Source organism: Hippopotamus amphibius, chromosome 1 (genome assembly GCF_030028045.1).
Source record: "Hippopotamus amphibius kiboko isolate mHipAmp2 chromosome 1, mHipAmp2.hap2, whole genome shotgun sequence".
NCBI lineage: Eukaryota > Metazoa > Chordata > Mammalia > Artiodactyla > Hippopotamidae > Hippopotamus > Hippopotamus amphibius.
The window spans coordinates 116,763,991-116,777,475 of record NC_080186.1 but is presented as its reverse complement, the minus strand read 5'-3'; the positions used below and the strand labels follow the sequence as shown (position 1 = coordinate 116,777,475).

At 52.5% G+C, this 13,485-nt stretch overlaps 1 protein-coding gene across 1 annotated transcript; it reads left to right on the top strand.

Annotated features, from left to right (window-relative positions):
* The first annotated feature begins 7,585 nt into the window (after positions 1 to 7,585).
* S100A2 (S100 calcium binding protein A2) lies at positions 7,586 to 10,534 on the top strand. Its single transcript, XM_057724775.1, has 3 exons — positions 7,586 to 7,740; positions 9,196 to 9,349; positions 10,227 to 10,534. Exons 2-3 carry the CDS (start codon positions 9,209 to 9,211, stop codon positions 10,377 to 10,379), a joined length of 294 nt encoding a protein of 97 aa, XP_057580758.1. The 5' UTR covers positions 7,586 to 7,740; positions 9,196 to 9,208; the 3' UTR covers positions 10,380 to 10,534.
* Positions 10,535 to 13,485: the final 2,951 nt, after the last annotated feature.

Genomic DNA, 13,485 nt, shown 5'->3' with positions numbered 1-13,485 from the left:
CAATGATGTTGGTTCTAAGTGTATGTCATGATCCCTTCTTCTACTGTTGTATTTAATAACATTCACTGAGTGCTCACTCAGTACTTTACTTGCACTATCTCATTTGATCTGTGAGGTGGGTGATAGTATCCTCATGTTGCAGGGGAGGAAACTGATTCCTACAGGGAAGTTCAAGTCATGTTTGTGAGACCACACGGCTAGTGTAGTGACTGCGCTAACTTGCTTTCTTCTTTTTTTTTTTTCGGCTGTGTTGGGTCTGCGTTGCTGTGCACAGACTTTCTCTAGCTGTGGCGAGCAGGGGCTACTCTTTATTGCACTGCTCGGGCTTCTCATTGTGGCGGCTTCTCTTGTGGCAGCTTCTCTTATGGCGGAGCACAGGCTTTAGGCACAAGGGCTCCACTCACTAGTTGTGGCGCGTGGGCTCTAGGGTGTGCGGGCTTCAGTAATTGCAGCTCGTGGGCTCAGTAGTTGTGGCACATGGGCTCTAGGGTGTAGGCTCAGTAGTTGTGGTGCACAGGATTCATTGCTCTGTGGCATGTGGGATCTTCCTGGATGAGGGATCGAACCTGTGTCCCCTGCATTGGCAGGTGGATTCTTAACCACTGCACCACCAGGGAAGTCCCTGCTTCCTTCTTTTGGAGAGAGATCCTTGACTATAGGCTGGGTACCTGACCCACACTGGCCATTTATAACACCCTGACTCCCTGGACACAGGGAATGACCCACAGCTGAGTACATGAACCAGGCAGAGCTAATCAAGGCTCTTCCTGGGATATAGGGACACAGGGTTCACAAAGCTGGAGCAGTCTGTGGCCACGTTCCTTGTTATATAGAGAGACCCTGCTATAGTAAGAATGAGGTCCACATGCAAAGAGAGAATAATAGTGATGAGAGAAGGGTGGATGGATGGATGGGTGGTGTTGAGGTCCTCATTCTAGCCTCCAAGGCTGTGGTTCATTGACTCTGTGAATTATTGCAATGACTCCTACCAGTTATGTGACACAATATACCCCCTTTTTCCTTCAGCGAGCTTGCCTTGAACTCCTGTCTCTTATAACTGGAAGATCTTGATCAACAGAGCTAGAATGTGGTGGAGTGAAGATTCCAACTCAGAAACCAACGTCTTAGCTTCTCTGCTACCATCATTTCCTTGTATTACACATTGATCTCTCAGAACACCCCTCTTTAAACCACTTCCTCATGAGCAACATCCTATGGTTTTAAAAATCGCTGCTTACCTTCCTGAGTCACCTTGCTTTTTCTGAAGCTGCCTTTAGTTCCTTTCTGAGACTCAAGTTCTCCGGGTTTATCAGAACACATTGGAACCCATCTCTTAAGCGCCGTATTTCTGGGAAGGTTGTTAATCACTCCGCTTCGTGTTGATTCCGGCTGGCACCAGTTTCACCAAGTGATATTTTCCATTCTTGGCCCTGTGTTCTGGCAAATGGCAGGCCCCTGCTTCAGAACCAAGTCTGCCTGACACCCAGGCCTGAGTGCTTGCAGGGGCGGCAGCCAGCCCCTGGGCTCCTGAGTCAGGCATCAGACCTCAGAAACCACAGGCCTCTGTACACTGACCCTGTAAGGAGTTGTGGGTCTGGGAGGCAAGTCCCCAAACCTGAAGTCAAGCAGTGCAGGAGGAATGACCCAGAGGGCTCCTGTGCTCCTGGGAGCCTGCTTTCATGAGGTCACAAGTGATGGTGAGGGTGGCCAGAGGCTGGGGGTACCAGGAGTGGTTTGTTCCTGGCCGGATCCCCTGAGGAACGACCCTGGTTAAGGGTGTAGGTGGCACTAGAAGGACTAAAAAGGAGGAGGCCTGAGTACTGGGGTTTCCGAGAGTGCTAACTGTTCACATCCCTCTCCCTTTTGAGTTCTGGGAAAATGGACCAGAGAATATGATTTGGAACTGAAGCCGAAAGACCTTTCAATTTCTCTCCTGCTGCTTCCTGAGCTGACCTTCCCCATCTCATTACAGAGAACAGCTGCCCAACTGGACCCTGCCCTGGGGTCACCAGGGAGGTGAGGAGGGGGTGGGGCCCGCTGGCAGAGAAGGAGAGAGCCGCAGCCTGGGAGTCTCATCTCTTCCTTCAGAGGTGGAGGGAGTGGTGCAGAGAGTCCTGGAATGGCTCCTCCCTCTGGAGAGCACTTCTGAGGAGCGGGCTGTTAAGTTGCCCCCTCCCCAAACACTGGCATGGGTAAGAAGGGGGCCTCTGGTGACACTGGAGAGAGCTGGGTTTGTAGGATGGTAGCAAGTCAGCTTTCACTTATTTATTTATTTGGGTGCGGCGCGCGGCTTGCACAATCTTAGGTCTCCGACCGGGGATTGAAGCCGGCCCCCTGGCCGTGAGAGTGCTGAGTCCTAACCACTGGATTGCCAGGGAATTCCCGAAAGTCAGCTTTCAGAAGGTTCAGGGGTGGGGGTAGAGGATTTAGAGCCTGCTTCTGGAAATGTGGTGTTGGAGGGAGGAGAGAGGATGGTGGCCATGAGGGACAGCACTTGTGCCTCCATCTGGCCACTCACGGAACACTTGCTCTGCGCCAGGCACCGGGGATACTGGGAATTAACCACACTCAGTATCTGTGTCCCAGCATCCCGGCCTGGGGGGGAAGACACATAAATAAATGGTCACAATTACACATAAAATGTGCTGTTACAGGGCGATGGGTGAATGGCGAAAAGAAGTACGTAGGAGGAACACCTAACTTAACCTAACACCTAACTCCGTGTGTGTGTGTGTGTGTGTGTGTATGTGTATTTGTATGTACACCCATGCACCCTAGCATGTGAGGAGGCTGGGAAGTAGATACAGGGATGCTGTCCAGAGGAGATGATCTTTGAGCTGAGTTTGAGGGGTGAGTAGGCGATTGACAGGGGGACAAAGTGAAGAAAGTCTTTCTGAGAGAATGAATGGCAAGGGCTCAGAGGCACAGAGGGCATGGCATGTGCCTCAGTGAAGCTGGGTGCCTAGGAAGCTGTGCTATACCTTCACTAGCCTTCTCCTGAAGTTATGGGAGATCACTCAGTGTTTTCATCTGCAGAGTGACACAGTCAGATTTGAATTTTAGGAAGATCACCCTGGTGGCAGAGCTGAGAAGGGGTCACTGGGGGGGGGGGGGGGGGGGACGACAAGGTTAGAGGTGGGAGAAAAGTCCAGATGTGCTTACAGTAGTCTAAGAGCAAAGTGGTGCGGCGGGATTTCAGGCAGTGTAGACAGAGCTGAGCAATATTTAGAAGGTCAGTTTGCCTTGGGACTTCCCTGGTGGCGCAGTGGTTAAGAATCCACCTGCCAATACAGGGGACATGGGTTCAATCCCTGGTCTGGGAAGATCCCACATGCTGTGGAGCAACTAATTCCGTGCACCACAACTATTGAGGCTGCACTCTAGAGCTCTCGAGCCACAGCTACTGAAGCCCACACACCGCAAGGAAGAGTAGCCCCTGCTTAAAAAAGAAAAAAAAGATCAGGTCACCCGACTGGACAACTGGAGGGCAGTGAGGGGAAGCAGGAGGCTAGGAGAACAGCCAGGTTTCTGGTTTGGGCCATTGGGTGGGTAGTGGGGTTATTTGTGGCAACAACAGGGGCCAAGGGAGGTGGCAGATCCGAGGAAGGTCTCTTTTAAGCTTATTTTAAATCCAGGCCAGAATGCATTTGGAGGGAAGAGGAAGGGGGATCACTGAAGATGCCAGACCAGAGCAGGCAGAGAGATGGGCTCCTGGGCACCAGGTGAGGTCAAAAAATGAGACCCAGAGGTTGGGTGTGGGCGTGGGGAGAAGGCTGGATGGTCCAAGTAGGAATCGGAAGGTTAGAACTCTAGGGGATTCTTGATGATTGGACCTTATAGGGGAGGTTTTTACCATTGTGACCACCTGTGTTTGAGTCATGCCTCATTAATTGTGTGAACTTGGGAAAGCTTCCCTGAGCCTCAATTTTCTCCTCTGTAGAGTGGGGTAAGACTACCAATTTCCTGGGATTGCTGTGTAAATGAAATGGGATGATATATGGACATCACCCAGCACACAGGAGGTGCCCTATAATGCCCGTCTGCACCCCTCCAGCAAAGGGAATGACAGATGCATTACACACGGCAGATCCATAATGACCCAAAGCCAGTGTGATAACACAGGTTCTCTCATGCTGAGCAGGCTGTCAGGTGGTAGTAGATAAATTATTTCATGCAGTTTGTTAAGAGAAAATATCTCAAAGCAGATGGGGGTGGGGTAGAGAAGAATAATAAAAGGGATCCCTGTAGTGAAAAAATTTAAGCTCAGAGGTTGGTGCAACTCGTCCAAGGTTGCACGGTAAGTCAGGGGAAGCCAGGGCTTAAACCTGGGGGCCCCAACAGGGAGACCATTTCTTCTTACGCCAAGCTGCCCCTGGGATAGTGAGCACGTTGCCAGAGTTTGGCAGTGTTCAGCCCTTCACTTCTGCCACCTAGCTCCCTCCTACCCCCTCGCTACGGCCTTTAAACAGTTCACAGGCATCCAGATTTCATCTTAGAAGTCCACCTGGGCTTCTCAGCAGGGACTGCCCTGGAGACACTTCATACGTCAGGCAGGTGTGAGAGGCGTGGGTGTGGGAAGGCTCGTTGGAGATGAATCAGCATTGCCTCCTCCTGCCTGAGTCAGGAGCAGGGCAGGACAAGAGCTGGCGCACCCCGACAGGAGGGAGGGAAAGAAGCATAGAGACCAGCCTGCAATGACATGTCTCAGCCACCAGGGGGCACGAATAAGACGGGCAAAACCCAGGAGACGCTGGTGGGAAACCTCTGGCACCTGGAGCCAGGGCGAGGGGATGGACAGAAAGTGGAGACCTAGCTTCCCAGGCTGGGCATGGGCACAGTCACTGCCAGGTTGTGCCCACTGCCTGCCTGTGTCCTGGCTTCTCTGCCTTCATGGAGAAGTGAAGAATGTAGAGCGGGATTGGACGCCAGGGGTCAGTCTATTCAACCCCCTGTTCTGCTAAGGGGGAGGGAATTGCTCTAGATCACATAGCAAATTACTGGCAAATTATGTGATTTTTCATCAGTCTCAGGAGTATGGCCCCTCGATGGGCACTGTCCTGGCCTCAGTTCCTATTTAGGGGCAGGTGTCCAGGTGTTGCCCCTGGCAATCAGTGCTCTCTCCCTCTCTCTGGTCTTCTCTTTTACCCTCACAGTCCCTTTGTTTCCATGACTCTATTTTTCTCTGACCTTTTCTCCCAGTTTCCATCTGTCTGCCTCCCATCTCCATCCCTGCCCGCTGGGGAGTTTGCTCAGCTCCTTCCCTCCCTGGATCCCAAGAGCACGCTGTTTCCTGCAGTCACTCCTCAGGGACTCATAGCTCTCCGAAGCTCTGTTTTCCAACCCAGTGTCTCAGTGCCACTCCTGGGACCCAGTAGAGAAGTTATGATTTGGTAGCACAGTCAGTGATGTGATTTTGGGAGAGGGAAGCCCCCTTGGCTCCTAAATACTGCCCCCAAGCGCCCCACTCCCATTCGGTAACCATAAACTCTGGCTGGCACCTGGCGTGGGCAAGACCCTTTGCTCACGCAGTCCCTGTCCGATGAGCTCACCACGTGGGAGTGAGGGCGAGAGGAGACAAGTACACGAGTGATTCCATCGAGAGCGGAATGCTCTGAGCACAGAGGACGACAGGAGTGCTTGATACGGGGCAGAGCAGGTAGAGACAGAATCTGATCGGCCCTGGGACAGGCTGCTTGATGAGGGGGCTTTAAACTGGCCTTTGAAGGATAGGTGGGGTTTCAGCAGGAAGGGATGTGGTGAGTGGCACGTTCTGAGCAGAAGGATGAACAAAAGCAGAAGTCTTGGCCACCCTGCGGGCACGTACCCACCACGTGCTCAGGCACAGTGAGCAGGCAGTTAGGCGGTAGACAGAGGAGGCGGGAATGCAGGTGGGGGCCAAAGCCTGAGCACCTCGCTGCCAGCAAGAGCCGTGGGGAAGCCACTGCAGTTTCTGAGCAGAAGTGGCATCTGCCGAAGTCCTCAGTTAAAATAGAAGTGCGGTCAAAAGCAATGCCCTGCACCCCAGTGGTCCTTACCCTCAGGGTGAACAATTTTTATTCCAAGCTTGACCTGAAATAGGTTTTGATGGGGAAGAACAGCAGCATGAGGGGTCCAAGTGCCTTGGGGAAGAGGGACAGTGGGTGACTTTGCAAGGGTGTAGGAGAGGATGCTGGGGGCCCCAAGACCTGGCTTCATCTGCGCTGCTCAGGTTGCCCACGGTGACCCTCAGGAAGAGAGCAGCCTGGCTTGATGTCTGATCCTCTGTGGGTTCTCAGTCTGAGCGTCTCTGTGGTATCATGATCCAAGCTCCCCGGGGTGGGCCTGGTGAGGGGTCTCTGTGCCAGCGTCCTCTCCTCTCAAGCTGGGTTGGGGTTTCCGCCTGCTGCCCTGGGACTGCGGCTGCCCTGGCCCTGGGGGAGGAGGGCGGTGCCGCTGAGTCACTGCCTGGGCATCTGGGCCTGGAACCAGGGGTGAGTCACCCAGGACTAGGGGTGCTGGGGGAGGGGAAAGGAGCTGGTGGACATCTGCAGGCGGGAGGGGAGCTGGGCCCACAGGAAGGGCGGTGCCCGGACTGGATTAGGGCAGCAGGCGAGGGGGGCCTGGGAAGGGGCAGCTGGAGTCTGCTCTGCTTGAAAGCCCCTCCCCTGAGCTGGGTCCTAAAAGGCCTCAGTGTTTGCCTTTCTCTGGGGAGGGGCTGGAGGAGTAGGGTGAGGGAAGCTGTGGCTGTGGGCTCACCCCAGGCCTGGCCACCTGGTGTGGGAAGCTGTCTGGGCCCTCCTCACCTGCCCACCTCCCAAGCTGGAGGAGGCTCGAGTTTTCTCCTCTCCCTTCAACCCTCCTGGGGCTTCCTTACACACCACAGACCGCTGCACACCCTCAGCTGACTGTAACAGAGCCGTCTCCACCTCTCACTGCCTCCCTGTCTCCTGCCAGACCCCTTCCTACCCAAAGGGGGCCTTTCCAGGCATTTTTAAGCAACACCCACTTTCCTCAATATATCATCAAAATGTATTCTGGTGCTGGCTATTAAAAGTAACTTTGGGGGCTTCCCTGGGGGTCCAGCGGCTAAGAATCCATGCTCCCAATGCAGGGGCCGTGGCTTCGATGCCTGGTCAGGGAACTAGAGTCCATGTGCCACAACTAAGGGTTCCGTGCCACAAATAAGAGTTCGCATGCCGCAACTAAGACCTGGCGCCGCCAAAATAATATATATTTTTTTAAAGTAACTTTGTTTCCCTCTTTCCCTGAGCTCACCCCTGCCCTCTTCTTCCTGGTGCCTCTCAGCCGCCTTCTGGCTCCCAGCACACACAGGCCTGTGAATCCCAGCAGGCACCTGCAGCCTCCCACACGGCGAGCTAGGACTTGCAGGCATGTGTCATGAGAACAAGGCCTGGCCTGAGTCTCCAGGCCCTGCACGCAGGGCCCAGGCTACCCCTTCCCCATGACACCTCCCGCTCCCCACTGTGGCCAGGGGGGGTTGGGGGGGTGCCCTTGGCCTAGAGCTCTCCCCAGCCGGCTGGAACTGGCTGGCGGTGGAACTAGCTGTCTCTGGGAGGGAGGGGGCTGGGGGGGGAGTGGGTGGGGGTGGCAGAAGGCCAGGCTTTGGCGGGATCAGGTTAGGGCAGGTTTGGTTTCTTTAAAATGCAAAGTTGGGGGCCAATGGGGCTTGCATATAAATCCCCACTCGGGGCACCTGGCTCTTTGTTTTCCTTCCTGAGTCTCTCTCTGCTACCTGGTCCGGTGAGTACCTCTGTCCTGCTGAGGCCTGGATGGGGAGCGCCCCCATGGATCTCTGCCTTTGTCCCTTTGTCTTTTTTTAAATTAATTTTTACTGGAGCCTAGCTGATTTACAGCGTTGTGTTAGTTTCTGCTGTATGTCCCTTGGTCTTGATCTCTGTCTTCTGCCCCCTTGGTGGAAGAGCCCTGGGGCCTCTGTGGGTCTCTGCATTTGGGGGGACCTCCTGTGAAGTGTCAGGCTGAGGCTTTTTCCAGGTTCCTCTGTGAGGTTTAAGGGTTACTCTGAGGCTCCGTCTTGGGTCCCTCAGTCTGGCTGTCAGTCTGGAGGTACTTCTTGGGGGTTTAGGCCTAGGAGTAGGAAGTGCGCGTGAGGGTGGGTGGGGGTGGGGTGGGGAGTGCTTTAAGGAGAATCCTGGGTTTGTTTTGTTTTTGTGTTTTTTCGCAAAGTCCTGGATTCCGGCAGGACTGAGGAACAAGAGCCAGGGATCTGAAGTGCGTGGGCCCGCCTGGGTCCCTGCCCTGAGTAGCGGCACAGCTCTGCCCACTGCTGCTTCCTGTCTTCTCCCACCTCCTGCAGGCACGGCTGGCAGGGTGGGCCTGGGGCTCTTCTTGCTTCTGGCGCCAGCTCCTCCGGCCTCACCCTGGAACCCGCCTAACCCTCCTGGGGTGGTGTGATCATTCTCAGAGACAGAGTCTTGGAAAAGATGACCCCCGAGGTCTGTCTTGGGTCCCAGATTCCGCCCTGATCCCAGGGTGCTGGGCTTTTAATTTCTTTAATTCCAGTCCCAATAGAATCCTTCCTGGTGGGGAGGGTGGTCGGTTGCCTCCACCCTACCCATGCCCTGTCTGCAAAGAGCCAGCACCCCTGCTCAGGGGCCTCCAGCATGAGGGGAGACATCCCGTATGGGGTGAGAGCCCCTGGTCTGAGGAAGGATACCAACCTGCCCGAGGGAGGTTCCAGTTAGATGGGAGAGCGACACCTGCTGGCTGAGGAAGGAATTGACTCCTCAGGGAACCTCGTACCCTGGGCTGTGGGCAGGGCCACTGCCAGAGCCCAGAGAGCCCCACTGACTTAGCCCACGGAGATGCCCGTCTCCGCAGCGCCGGCACAGAGCCCACTGTGGAAAGAGCAGCACAGACAGGATCCCCATTGGGACTCTGGCCACCCTGTCATTTCCGTTCCATAGATGCTCAAAGCGGGGAGCCCTGCCCTCAGGGGTGGGCCCCAATGTGATCGGAGGAGACATGAGGCCCTTCCAAATACAGGGGAAGGTCTAGTGTCTGCCATCAGTGTGAGGGGGAGGTATGGCCCCTGCCCAGGGAGCCACAGGCTGAGGGGGAGACACAGCCCTGCCTGCCCATTCAGAGAGGGGCTTGGAGAGGCCGTTGGGGACGCAAGGGTGGAAATGGGTCCTGCAGGCTGGGCTGAGGCATCTCCATCCCTTGCCACCCGCGCAGCCCCAGATCCAAGATGTCCAGTCCCCTGGAGCAGGCTCTGGCCGTCATGGTCGCCACCTTCCACAAGTACTCCGGCCAAGAGGGTGACAAGTTCAAGCTGAGTAAGGCGGAGATGAAGGAACTCCTGCACAAGGAGCTGCCCAGCTTTGTGGGGGTGAGTGGGGCCGGCCTGCGGTGGGGAGGGTCCTGGTGTGTGCGTGTGGGGGCACAGGTTGAATCTTTTCTCCCTTCCTTGGGGGTGCCTGTGGATGCAGACACCAGGGTGGGGTGGAGCCCTTCATGGCCTCACCTGTGTGTGAATGAGTGTGTGAGTGCCCTATTGCCAGCTGTTCCCTGCAGCTTTCCAGAGAACGGACGTGCTGTCAGAGCCCAGAGAGGGGAAGTGACTGGCTCAAGATCACACAGCTCTCATGTGTGATCTCTCTCTCTCTCTCTTTCGTTTCCATATTTATATGCCGAACTAAGAAGATGTGTAGGGAGAGAAAAGCCCAGCTAAGGCCCACACTCTGGGACATTTTGCAGAGAAATAACGTCAACTCTCAATTTACCCCTCGCCCTCCCCTTACCGACTCCTGGATGATCCCAAAGTCAGTCTCAAGCTTTGAACATATGAGGCATGTCCTTCTTTCTTAAAAAAAATTTATTTTTGGTCACCCTTTTCTAATTTGGTTTCATTTTGGCTGGTATGAAAAAGAGTCCGCCTTTTTTGAATTCACTTGTCTAGTGATGGGGAGCTCAGACATCTTGAGTCTCTTCACCAGCAAAATGGGGGTAACGGTCACCTTGCTGGGCCCCTGTGGGGAGCAGAGCTGATCCTGGGCCTAAGGAGTGCCTGGCATGCTCCCCACCCCCAGCAGGGAGAGCTGGAGACTCCCACCCGTGCACTTCTCTCTGTCCTCTCTCAGGGGCCCTCCTAGTGGCTCCCGGGGGCTCCCTGCCCACCACTCACCTGGCTGCCCTGTGCACAGGGAGAGCTGGGCTCTGCCCCATGAGAGCAGCCTGGTGATGACCCCATCCTCTCTCGCTTTCAGGAGAAGGTGGATGAGGAGGGCCTGAAGAAGCTGATGGGTGATCTGGATGAGAACAGCGACCAGCAGGTGGACTTCCAGGAGTACGCTGTCTTCCTGGCCCTCGTCACCATCATGTGCAATGACTTCTTCCAGGGCTCCTCAGCACGGTCCTGATACAGAGCTTGTGGCTCCCCGCCGTAGGTCTCTTGGGCCCAGGAGGACTCTCTATCTATTTTAGTTTTATACTCAATAAACGTTTTTGCTTGTTGACAATATTTTAATTGCTCAGTGATGACCTGTCACCTGGCTGGCTCAGTTAAAGACTCAAAGCTTCTTTTTGTTTTGAGCTGTCTCTATCCCTTTCAGTCCCAAGATGATATGATTCCTTTAAAATGTTGTGGGCTTCCCAACCTAAATGCCCATCAACAAACGAATGGATAAAGAAGATGTGGCATATATATACAATGGAATATTACTCAGCTATAAAAAGGGATGAGATGGAGCTATATGTCATGAGGTGGACAGACCTAGAGTCTGTCATACAGAGTGAAGTAAGTCAGAAAGAGAAAGACAAATATTGTATGCTAACTCACATATACGGAATCTAAAAATGGTACTGATGAACTCAGTGACAAGAACAAGGACGCAGATACAGAGAATGGACTGAAGAACTCGAGGTTTGGGAGGGGGCGGGGGGTGAAGGGGAAGCTGAGACGAAGTGAGAGAGTAGCACAGACATATATATACTACCAACTGTAAAATAGATAGTCAGTGGGAAGTTGTTGTATAACAAAGGGAGTCCAACTCGAGGATGGAAGATGCCTTAGAGGGCTGGGGCAGGGAGGGTGGGGGGGACTCGAGGTGGGGGGAGTCAAGGAAGGGAGGGAATACGGGGATATGTGTATAAAAACAGATGATTGAACTTGGTGTACCCCCCCAAAAATAATAAATAAATAAAATTAAAAAAAAATGTTGTGGGCTTCCTGTGTATCAACTTATAATTCACTTAATTAGACAAAAACCATATTTACAAATTTCTTTGAGACTGGCCCTCTCCACCTTAGAGTCAGAGTGCTGTTAGAAAATGCTCTTATGATTCTTGAAGGCCCTCTTGCCTGAAAGGGTCAAGAGACACACTGCTAAAATTATTAGAAGCTGTGTTGTTTATCTGAGATTTGAGACTTGCCCTTAAATCTTTTGAAGTTTCTATGAAAGGTCTCATCTTTCTTTGGCTTTATCTTACCCTGAGGCCTTTTTTATTATTTATTACTTGGAGAGCCATTTGCTGCCTGGAAAGACTGTCCTGGGCCCTCTCTATTTCTTCTAAATTCCACTCAAAATTGAAGAGTTTCTTCTTTGATTCATCTCTTTCTTCTCATATTTTATCATAGGCAACCAGAAGAAGCCAACTGGCATTTTCAGTATTCTGTCCAAAAATCTCCTTAGCTAACCCATGAGTTCATTAGGTAATCTTTCTATTTTCCACGTTACCATGGATAATAAATAGTGTTTCCAGATATGCCACCACTACATAATAGGGGTCACCTTTTCTTTAGTCTCCAGTAAAAATTTCCTCACTGCCCTTCAAATTTTTACTAGCAATCTTCTAGAGATCCTTCTAGTTTTCACCCATGACTTTGTCCCAAAGCCAATGATATCTGCTTTAGGTTTTCATAATAGGAGCCTCTTTCTCTTTCAGGTCTTTGATGAAAGATTCATAGAACCAACTCATGCTAACTTCCTAAGCTTTTCCTACCACTTCCTCTATCACTACACTTAGGTTTCCATTTGGTCTGAATCCCAAGATACATCAGGGGACAATTTGACCAAATATTTTGTCATTTCATTGCAAAGGTCCTTGACTTTTTAGCCTGCACATATTGGGTCCTCACATCTCACTGTCTTTCCTCCTCCACTTGGTCAATTCCACATTTTAGATTCTTTTGCTTGCAGACTCTACTTTATGAATTTATTACGCTTTGAGCTGCAGATCACCTGACTAACAGTGGCTTTAATTGTCTTACATAACAAGACTTCTGAGGCAGGCATTTCGAGGTTGGTTCAGGCCCAGAGATGTCATATGACACCCAGTGTCTTTTCATTTTTTTTGCTCTGTAATCTACAGCATGTATGCTTTTCCCTTATGCATGCTACTTCATGATCACAAAATGGCTGCTCTACCTCCAGGTTTCACTATCCACGTTCCAGGCTAAAAGACAGAAGAAGTATAAGGTGCAAAAAGCTTCCCCTCAAGGGACTCTGCCTTTTTATTATGCAAGAAGTACTCTCTCCAGGGATTTCTACTTACATCTCTTTACGGCTAGTCCTAGCTGTGACCAATTATATTTTTAGCTGGGCATGCTGACACTTTGAAAGAAAAATAAAAGGGGTTTTTAATAATAAGGAAAGGGAGGATGGGGAGTAGACAAGCAATAGGCAATATTTTCCAGAACTGTTTTCTTCCTTTTCTTCCCTGGGAAGCTCTGATGCTTGGGAACTGCTTACAGAGTAGCTCAGAAAAGAGCTTTCCAAAGATGGAAAGGAGTGAGGAGGTTCTGGGACACCCTGCCTGTTCTCACTGTTCTGCCCTACCTGCACGTCTGGGGCTGGTGAGGCAAGGCTGGGCAGGCCCTCGCCATGAAAAGAGAGAAGCCGCTTTCCTAAAATCCTATAGGAAACGGAGCCAGTGAATATAGGTCAGGGACTCATCACTGTAATTAACATTTCCACAGCAGTTCCCAAAGGTCCTTTCATGCTCACTGCCGCTTTAGCCTCCTGGAAACCCCTCAGAGAGCTATCATTAGGCCCTTTTTACAGATAAGGAAACCGAGAGGAAGCAGCATTCCTGGAGCACTCCCTCCGGCCAGGCTCTCTGCTAGGCCAGGCTCTCTGCTAGGCCTGTTCGAGGTGGAGCATCACCTCGTTGAATCCTCATAGCACTTGGATGAGGGATGTGTTATCAGTGCCTGCATTTCACAGAGGAGGAAATGGGGGCTGGGAGAGGTTCCATAAGGAGCAGCGTTGGGACCTGACCCAGGTCTGTAAGAAAGGGCCTGACCCCTATGGGACACGGAGGTGGCAGCCTGGGCCTTCCTCCCCTTCCTTCAGAGCTTTGGGCTTTGTGTGAGATGAAGGGGGCCTGGGTGCGCAGAGTCCGAAGCTCTTGGTCTCTCGATCCTGAATCCATGGGGACGTGGGTCCACTTGCTGCTGACTGCATGACTGCAGTCTGATTGCTCACAGTGGATCCTGGCTTCTGCCGGGGCTCGGTTCCAGGTTTG

Coding starts and splice junctions, on each gene's coding strand:
- S100A2 (XM_057724775.1), top strand. CDS start 9,209: ATGTCCAGTCCCCTGGAGCAGGCTCTGGCCGTCATGGTCGCCACCTTC. Junction 9,350..10,226: donor AGCTGCCCAGCTTTGTGGGG/GTGAGTGGGGCC, acceptor TCTCGCTTTCAG/GAGAAGGTGGATGAGGAGGG.